The sequence below is a fragment of the Neopsephotus bourkii genome, unplaced genomic scaffold, assembly GCF_033783945.1.
Source record: "Neopsephotus bourkii isolate Nb327-2 ecotype Australia unplaced genomic scaffold, CSIRO-AGI_Nbou_v1 NB_341, whole genome shotgun sequence".
NCBI classification, from domain to species: Eukaryota; Metazoa; Chordata; class Aves; order Psittaciformes; family Psittacidae; genus Neopsephotus; species Neopsephotus bourkii.
This window is the reverse complement of record NW_026900847.1, coordinates 12,622-22,422: the sequence shown is the minus strand read 5'-3', so window position 1 is coordinate 22,422 and position 9,801 is coordinate 12,622. Positions and strand designations below refer to the sequence as shown.

General features: G+C 47.4%; 1 protein-coding gene across 1 annotated transcript; it reads left to right on the top strand.

Moving 5' to 3' along the window:
* The first annotated feature begins 1,954 nt into the window (after positions 1-1,954).
* On the top strand, positions 1,955-6,932 carry LOC133209477 (bromodomain-containing protein 4-like). Its single transcript, XM_061348147.1, has 6 exons — positions 1,955-2,135; positions 2,340-2,499; positions 2,654-2,784; positions 3,357-3,568; positions 5,210-5,456; positions 6,773-6,932. The coding sequence occupies exons 1-6, from the start codon at positions 2,052-2,054 to the stop codon at positions 6,839-6,841; spliced, it is 903 nt and encodes a 300-aa protein (XP_061204131.1). The 5' UTR covers positions 1,955-2,051; the 3' UTR covers positions 6,842-6,932.
* The last annotated feature ends 2,869 nt before the right edge of the window (positions 6,933-9,801 follow it).

Sequence of the window (9,801 nt, the reverse complement as noted above, 5' to 3'; positions counted from 1 at the left end):
ATCTCATTTTGAGTATCACAAGGATCTGATTTTGGGTATCTCAAGGGTCTCATTTTGAGGATCACAAGGTTCTCATTTTGAGAATCCCAAGGATCTCATTTTGAGCACCTCAATGTTCTCATTTTGAGCATCTCAAGGATCTCATTTTCAGCATCTCAATGTTCTCATTTTGAGCATCTCAAGGATCTCAAGGTTTTGAGGCACAAGGATCTCATGTTGAGCGCCTCTAGGATCTCATTTTGAGGATCTCAAGGATCTCGAGCATCTTGAGGTTCTCATGTTGAGCATCCCAAGGATCTCACGTTGAGCATCTCAAGGATCTCACGTTGAGCATCTCAAGGATCTCATTTTGAGCATCTCAAGGATCTCATTTTGAGCATCTCAACATCCTCATTTTGAGCATCTCAAGGATCCCATTTTCAGCATCTCAAGGATCTCTTTTTGAGCATCCCAAGGATCTCATTTTGAGCGTCTCAATGTTCTCATTTTGAGCATCTCCAGGATCTCACTTTGAGCATCTCAAGGATCTCATTTTGAGGATCTCAAGGATCTCGAGCATCTTGAGGTTCTCATGTTGAGCATCTCAAGGATGTCATTTTGAGCATCTGAAGGATCTCATGTGGAGCATCTTAAGGTTCTCATTTTGAGCATCTCAAGGATCTCATTTTGAACATCTCAGGGGTCTCATTTTGAGCATTCCAAGGATCTCATTTTGAGGATCTCAGGGGTCTCATGTTGAGCATCCCAAGGATCTCACTTTGAGCATCTCGAGGATCTTGAGGTTCTCAAGTATTTTAGATCTCAAGGAGCTCAAGTTTCAGAGGGTATTGAAGTCTTTGAAGGTCTTGGTCGCGTTTCTGAGGACCTCAAACTTCTCCCATCATTGAGGAGCTCAGGGATGTGAAGCATTTGAGGAGCAAGGATCTGGGATCTTTGGGGATCTCGGATCTTTGAGGAGCTCATGGGTTTCAAGTCTTTGAGGGCCTCGGTCTCTGTCCTTTGAGGATTTGAAGGATCTCGGGGCTCTTGGAGGCTCTCAAGGATCTCTGGTGTGGAGAGCAGCGCCCTCCTTGCGTTCATCACCATCCTGGCCTGGATGCTCTCTGTTGAAGCAGGGGGTCTTCTCCTTCCCACCCTCGTAGAGGAGGTCAGGGCTATGGATGCCCCATGGGGGCTTCCCGGTGTTCCTCAGAGCATGGTCTTGGATAATGAGGTTTCCTGGTGGAGGAGGAGGGATGCTCAATGGGGAATCCCTGTGTGTGACCTCCAGCCATCCCAGGAATGGGATGGATTAAACCTCACCACAGCCTTCAAGGATGGCTTGGGAGATCCCACATCTCCATCCCGGTCATGGGCTCGGTGGGGCCACCACTGCCATTCCCAATAGGGAACGGCTCCCAGTGGGATAACTCTGGCTGTGTCGTGCTTTGGAGACCGAGCATCCTTCAAAGCTCTGTGGTTTAGGAGATCTCACTCCTGCTTTGGCTTCTCCACGTGGTTCCCATCAGGTCTTTGCTGCTGAGCTTGTCCTCAGCTCCATGCAAGGACAGAATCCCTGGATTTGAATGGATGAGGGCAGGAAGTGCTTGGAGCTCCCACCTGCAAAGCTGCCTTGGGCAGTTGGACACAACGGAGCCTGGTGGCTCCTGGAGACCTCCCATTGCTCATAGAGCAAACGTGTCCCACTTCAATGGCTTGGGACTGGGTGAGGTGCAGGCAGGGCGGCGTCAGCACTTGGGTGTCCATAGGGAATGGATGTATAGCCAGGATGGACCACCAGGAGAACCAGGGGGGGGACACCACAAACGAGCATCCCTAAGGCAAGACAAGCCAGGGAGCATCTTCTGCTTCTCATAGCAGCGTTCCCAGCTGGGGTCCATTGAGGACCTCCCACCATTGATGCAGGATGGGATTGTCCTATGGGATGCTGGTGTGTGCTGGTGGTTTAGGGAGGGAGGTGGGGTGATGCTTGGCGTGCGCCGTGGTGACGATGGTTACTGATTGCTACCAACCTGTTCCCAGGTCACTTGCGGGAAGCCCCTTCCCCTCTCATGATGCATTCCCCACAGATGCCGCAGTTCCAGGGTTTGGTCCACCAGTCGCCACCTCAACAAACTATCCAGCCAAAAAAGCAGGTAAAAAGGGGGGAAAGGAGAGCACCCACCCGCAGGGTCCCAGCACCCAGGGACCAGCATCAGCCCCATCTCACCGGCTTGGGACCAAAGCACCAAAGAGGCCAGGGGCCAGCGGTTTGCAGTGGGATTTGGGGAGCAAAGGGGGTTGGGATTGAGGGCTGAGCATCACGGCACGGGTCTTGAGGTGGGTTTGTGCTGTGCTAGGAGATGAGAGCTGCCTCCGTCGTCCAGTCCCAACCCATGGTGGTGAAGGAGGAGAAGATGCATTCGCCCGTCATCCGTAACGAGACCTTCAGCCCCCCGTTGAGGCAAGATCCACCCAAACACCCGGAGAACATCAAACCCCCCGCTCACATCCCACAACGTGAGTGATTCCGTGAGCTCATCCATGGGATCCATCCCATCTCATGGCCACCTGGTTCTGAGGGGGGGTGAGAAGCCATCACCCCTAACGCTGGTATCACCTCTGATTGCCTGGGGGGGCCTTGATAACCTCTGATGGGAGCTGTTGGTTTTAGGGACGGAGATGAAACCCATGGAAGGGGGAAGACCCGTTATCAGACCCCCGGAGCAGAACCCACCCCCACCAGGAGTGCAGGAGAAGGAGCGGCAGAAGCAGGAGCCCAAAACCCCCGTTGCCCCAAAAAAGGTAAAAGATAGGGGAAAAAAACCTCCCCAAATTCAACATAAACCTCCTAAAATCGAGCAGGACCATGGTGGGCACCAGGAGGTTGGCCAAAATTTGGTGGTTTCCACCAAATTCCATCTATAGAAGAGGCTTATAAAGATGGAGAGAAGCTTTTAAGCAAGGCCTGCAGGACAAGGGGCAGGATTTAAGAGGGAAGAGGTAGATGGGATCTTTGGAAGTGCTTCCCTGGGAGGATGCTGGGACACTGGGATGGGGTGAATGGAGAAGGTTGGGATGCTCCATCCCTGGCAGTGCTCAAGGCCAGCTTGGAGCAAGCTGCTCCATGGAAGGGGTCCCTGCCCAGGGGGTTTGGAGCTGGATGAGCTTTAAGCTCCTTCCCAACCCAACCCATTCCATGCTTCTCCCATCCCAAGTGTGCATGGGGAGCGTGAGGAGCCTCCTCCTTGGCTCCAAGGAAGGAGATGCTCCCACGTGGACGTTGCTCCACCACCATCCTCCACCCGTGGCTGGTTTCTCCCCATGGGACCAGCTCTGGAGCGGCTCTCACAAAGCCCCATCCTCCTCCTCCTTAGGACCTGAAGATCAAGAACATGGGGTCCTGGGCGAGCCTGGTGCAGAAGCATCCCACGACCCCGTCCTCCACGGCCAAGTCCTCCAGTGACAGCTTCGAGCAGTTCAAGAGGGCGGCCCGGGAGAAGGAGGAGAGGGAGAAGGCGCTGAAGGCTCAGGCGGAGCAAGTGGAGCGGGAGAAGGAGCGGATGCGGCGGGAGCAGGAGAGGATGAGGTGAGAGCAGCACCAGTGCGGGTGAAGGGGTTTGGGGGGGGCTCCCATTGGCCATGGGAGTGGTCCAGGGTGTGAGTCTGTCTGGGGGCACTGATCCCGTCCTGTGGCATGGATCTGAGGTGATCCCATCTCATGGCACAAATCTGATCCCATCTCATGGCACAGATCTGGTCCCATCTCATGGCACAGATCTGATCCCATCTCACGGCACAGATCTGATTCCATCTCATGGCACACATCTGATCCCATCTCATGGCACAAACCTGATCCCATCTCATGGCACAGATCTGATCCCATCTCATGGCACAGATCTGATCCCATCTCATGGCACAGATCTGATCCCATCTCATGGCACAAACCTGATCCCATCTCATGGCAGAGATCTGATCCCATCTCATGGCACAGACTTGATCCCATCTCACGGCACAGATCTGATCCCATCTCATGGCACAGATCTGATCCCATCTCACGGCACAGATCTGATCCCATCTCATGGCACAAACCTGATCCCATCTCATGGCACAGATCTGATCCCATCTCATGGCACAGATCTGATCCCATCTCATGGCACAGATCTGATCCCATCTCATGGCACAGATCTGATCCCATCTCATGGCACACATCTGATCCCATCTCATGGCACACATCTGATCCCATCTCATGGCACAGATCTGATCCCATCTCATGGCACACATCTGATCCCATCTCATGGCACACATCTGATCCCATCTCATGGCACACATCTGATCCCATCTCATGGCACAGATCTGATCCCATCTCATGACACAGATCTGATCCCATCTCATGGCACAGATCTGATCCCATCTTATGGCACAGATCTGATCCCATCTCACGGCACAGATCTGATCCCATCTCATGGCACAGATCTGATCCCATCTCATGGCACAGATCTGATCCCATCTCACGGCACAGATCTGATTCCATCTCATGGCACACATCTGATCCCATCTCATGGCACAGATCTGATCCAATCTTATGGCACAAACCTGATCACATCTCATGGCACAAATCTGATCCAGTCTGTTGCATGATCCAGCCTAGTGCCATGGATCTGATCTGATCCGTGGCATGATCTTGATCTTGTGGGATGAATCTAATCCCATCTTATGGCACAAATCCAATCCCAACTCATGGCAAAAATGGGATCCTGTCTCTTACATGATCCAGCCTTATAGCATGGATCTGATCTGATCCGTGGCATGATCTCGATCTCGTGGCATGAATCTAATCTCATGGCACAGATGGGATCCAGTCTCTTGCATGATCCAGCTTAGTGCCATGGATCTGATCTGATCTTGATCTCATGGCATGAATCTGCTCCAGTTCATGGCATGATCCCATCTCCAGACACAAATCCAGTGGGATCTGTGGCACAATCCCATCTGGTACCATGAATCTGACCCGCTCCTGTGGCATCATCTGCACAGATCCGATCCCACCCCATGGCACAAACGTGTCGCGCTCTCCCTCCACCCTCCATCCTGCTCCATGGCCCAACCTGTGCCCATCCCACACGCTCCCTAAACCCAATGGGATTCCACACCGCAACCCCATGCCCCCCATCCCCATTCCGCCCCGGAGCTGCCCCATCCCTGACGGCGCATCCCTGCGGGTTGGCAGGAGCCGGGAGGATGAGGATGCCATGGAGCAGGCGCGCCGGGTGCACGAGGAGGTGCGGCGGCGCCAGGAGCAGCAGCAGCAGCAGCAGCAGCAGCAGCAGCAGCAGCAGCAAGCGGCAGCAGCGGCAGCGGCGGCAGCAGCGGCTCCCCAAGCCCAGAGCTCCCAGCCCCAGTCTTCCCAGTCCATGTTGGATCAGCAGCGGGAGATGGCCCGGAAGCGGGAGCAGGAGCGGAGGCGCCGGGAAGCGGTGAGTGTGGAATCGCTTTGGTTGCAGGGGTGATGGAAGGATGGAAAATCCATAGGGAAGCACGAACGAAAATAAGGCTCAAGGGATTCCAAATGGGAATTCCAAAAGGGATTCCATTTGGGAATGCAAAGGAAAATCCCTCCTTGGGGGCGTTGGGAAATCCCTGGAGATGGTGGAAAATCCCAAGGGAGACTGAAAACATCCCTGAGGATGCTGAAAAGTGTCCAGGGATGCTGGAAAGGAATGCCTTGGGATGCTGGGAATGCTAAAACATCCCTGGGGATGCTTAAAGATCTCCTTAGGGATTGCTGGAACGCTCCAAAATCCCCCGAGTTACAAAGAAAAACCCTTTGAGAATGGAAATGACAAAATGTGTGAATTCCAAAAAAAAAAGACCCCAAACTCTGGGAATGCTGGAAAGATTCCTGGGAATGCCAAAAAAAAAAAATAATCCTTGGGGATGGTGAAAAAATCCCTGAGGACACCCAAAAATCCTTGATGTTGCCAAGAAAAAACCCTCTGAGAGCGTTAGCAAACACCCAGGAAAAAAAACATGGGAATGCCAGAATCTGGGAATGGCAAAAAATCCCTGGGAACGCTGAAAAATCCCTGTGGAAAATCCTTGGGAATAGTGAAAAATGACTGAGGACACTCAGAAACCCCCTGTGAGAATGTTAAAAAGCGACAGCGTCAAAAAGAAATCCTGGGAATGGTGCAAAAATCCTTGGGAATGGTAAAAAAAAAAAGCTGGGATCCTAAGAAATTCTCCAAGCTCCCTAAAGAGCCCTTTGGGAATATAAAAAAACTCCAAAAATATCCACTAAAAAACCCTTGGGAATGGTAAAAAAAAAAAGCTGGGATCCTAAGAAATTCTTCAAGCTCCCTAAAGAGCGCTTTGGGAATACAAAAAAACTCCAAAAATACCCACTAAAAAACCCTTGGAATGGTAAAAAAAAAAAGCTGGGATCCTAAGAAATTCTTCAAGCTCCCTAAAGAGCGCTTTGGGAATACAAAAAAACTCCAAAAATACCCACTAAAAAACCCTTGGAATGGTAAAAAAAAAAAGCTGGGATCCTAAGAAATTCTTCAAGCTCCCTAAAGGGCCCTTTGGGAATGTAAAAAAACTCCAAAAATATCCACTAAAAAACCCTTGGAATGGTAAAAAAAGAAGCTGGGATCCTAAGAAATTCTTCAAGCTCCCTAAAAAGCTCTTTGGGAATATACTAAAAAAACTCTAAAAAATCCACTAAAAAACCCTTGGGAATGGTAAAAATAAAACTTGGGGATTCCTGACGCCGTTTTCCTTTCTCTTGCAGATGGCGGCGACGATCGACATGAATTTCCAGAGCGATTTATTGGCCATCTTTGAGGAAAACCTTTTCTAACGGCGCCGGCGGCTCCGGGTTTTGTTCCTCCCGATTTGACTCTTTCCAAGGAAAAAAAAACTAAAAAAAAACCAGAAAAAAATTCCCAGAAAAAAAAAAGGGAAAAAAAAATCAGAAAAAAAAAAAAATCCACAAAAAATTTTCTCTTTTTTTTCCCTCCCCCCACAAAACAACAAAAAAAAAAAGATGGAAAAGTCAAAACTTCGGACTCTCCGTTAAGTGTTAATGCGGGAGCGGGATCGTCCGGCGCGGCCGTCCCCGGGATGCCGGGAATTCTCCTTCTTTTCCCCCGTTCTTCCCTCTTTTCACACCGAATCCCTGAAAAATAGCAAAAAAAAAACCACCACAAACACCCCCAAATCGTATAAATCATCCAAAAAAGGAAAAAGATTTCAAATCCAGTCCCAGTGGAAAAGCTCCATCCGGATGCGAATCCGCTGGGAAAAGGCCCCTCCCCCCCTCCCCTTCCCAGTGTATATTCCAGGTTTATTTTTATTTGGGTGGGGGTTTTTTGGTTTTTTTTTTTTTTTTTCTTTTTTTTTTTCACGTATTTTGGAGAAAAAAAAAAACCAAACCAACAACGACAAAAAAAAAAAAAAAGAATTTCTTTTCGGAATTCAAAAAAGGTTCAAAACGGCGGCAAAATGGGATGGGAGGGGGAGGGGCGGTGGGAGGAGGACGAGGGGGGATGGGGGAGGGGAGACCCTTCCCTCCACACACACACACACATTTTGGACGGTTTCCTCCTTTTTTTCCTCCTTTTTCAATCTTTTTCTCCAATTTTCCCAATTTTTTCCCAGCTTTTTCCTACTTTTTCTGTTTTCCTCCTTTTTATTCCCCAATTTTTCCTCCGTTTTTTCCTTTTACCCAGTTTTTTCCCTCTTTTTTTCTCCTTTCCCTCTTTTTTAAACTTTTTTCCTCCTTTTCCCCCTTTTTATTTTTCCATTGATTTCCCCCCTTTTCCCTTTTTCCCCTCTTTTTCCATTTTTCCCCATTTTCCTCCTTTTTGCCTTTTTTCTCCTTTATTTTTCATTTCCCTTTTTTCTCCTTTTTACTTTTTTTCTGGTTTTCCTCCTGTTTTCCTCTTTTTTCCTTCTCCGTTTTTCCTTTTAGTTTCTTTCCTTTTTCCCTTTTTTCTTATTTTCCTTTTTTCCTCCTTTATTTCTCTTTTTCCCCTCATTGTCCTCCTTTTCCCCCCATTTTCATTCTTTTCTTTCCTTTTCCTCCTTCCTTCCCCATCCCCCCCCCAGGAGCTCCCTTTTTGCCCATTTCCTCCCCGTTTCCCCCCAAAGTCGCCAGTTTCTCCCATGGTTTTTTGTATGATTTCAATGGTTTTCCCGCTCCCGGCGGGGCTCCAGCCCATTCCCGGCATTCCCGAGCCCTGGAGCGGAGCCTCCCCCCCCCCATTAATGTTATTATATTATTATTATTATTATAATTATTCCTGGCCGGAGCCGCTCGGATCCGAGCCCGGAGCCGGAGCCGGGGCCAATGCTGATGCTGATGATGGAATAAACGCAGCTCTTTTGGTTTTGTATAAAACAAGCCACGGGATTGGCCGCTTCTTCCAACCAGGGGGCGGGGCTTGGGGAAAGGGGCGGGGCCAGTGCGGGGGTGGGGTCTTGCTTAACCCCCCCTCCATTGGGGTCATCCCTGACATCCAAATGTTGGGAAAAGGAGATTTGGGAATTTAAAGATTGAGTTTGGAATTGGGGGTTAAATTTGAGGGGAAGGGTGAAATTTGGGGGTTAAATCTGAAATTTGAGGGTTGAGTCAAATTTGAGCATTTAATCTGAAGGTTAAATTATAAAATTTCAGGTTAGAATTTGAAAATTCAGGGTTAAATTTGAAATTTTAGGGTTAAATATGAAAGTTGAGGCTTAACATTGAAATGTGAGGATTAAATCTGAAATTTGAGGGTTGAATCTGAAATCTGAGCATTTAAATTGAAGGTTAAATTATAAAATTTCAGTTGGAATTTGACAGTTTGGGGTTAAATTTGAAATTTTAGGGCTAAATATGAAAATTGAGGCTTAACATTGAAATGTGGGGGTTAAATCCGAAATTTGAGGGTTGAATCTGAAATAGAGCGTTTAGGTTAAAGGTTAAATTATAAAATTTAAGTTGGAATTTGACAATTTGGGGTTAAATTTGAAATTTTAGGGCTAAATAGGAAAATTGAGGCTTAACATTGAAATGTGTGGGTTAAATCTGAAATTTGAGGTTTGAATCTGAAATCTGGGCATTTAATCTGAAGGTTAAATTATAAAATTTAGATTGGAATTTGAAAATTTGGGATTAAATTTGAAATTTTAGGGTTAAATATGAAAGTTGAGGCTTAACATTGAAATGTGAGGGTTGAATCTGAAGGTGAAATTATAAAATTTAGGTTGGAATTTGACAATTTGGGGTTAAATTTGAAATTTTAGGGTTAAATACAAAAATTGAGACTTAACATTGGAATGTGAGGGTTAAATCTGAAATTCAAGGATAAAATTAATTTGAAGGTTAAATTAGAAAATTCAGATTGAAATTTGAAGTTTCAGGCTTCAGTTTGAAAGCAGGCTGAATATGAGAGGTAAATGTGAAATTTGGGGATTAATTTCAAGGTAAAAATAGAAAATTGAGGATTTCCTTTTGAGATTTGGGGGTTAAACGTTTCATTTGAGATTTAAATTTAAAATATAGAAGAAAAAAGGGACAAAAAAGGGGGGAAACGGGAAACGGGGAAAAAAGGGAAAGGGGAAAAAAATATGGGTTAAAAAGGGTTTGAAAGTGGCAGAAAAAAAGGTGAAAAGGGGTTAAAAACAAGGAGAAATTGGTTTAGAATAGAGTAAAAGGGAAAAACATGGAAAAAGAGCAGAAATGGTCAAAAGGAAAGTGCAAAAAATGGAGGAAAAGAGAGAAAAGCCAAAAATGGTAAAAAAAAGTTTAAAAAGGTGAAAAATCAGGGGAAAAAA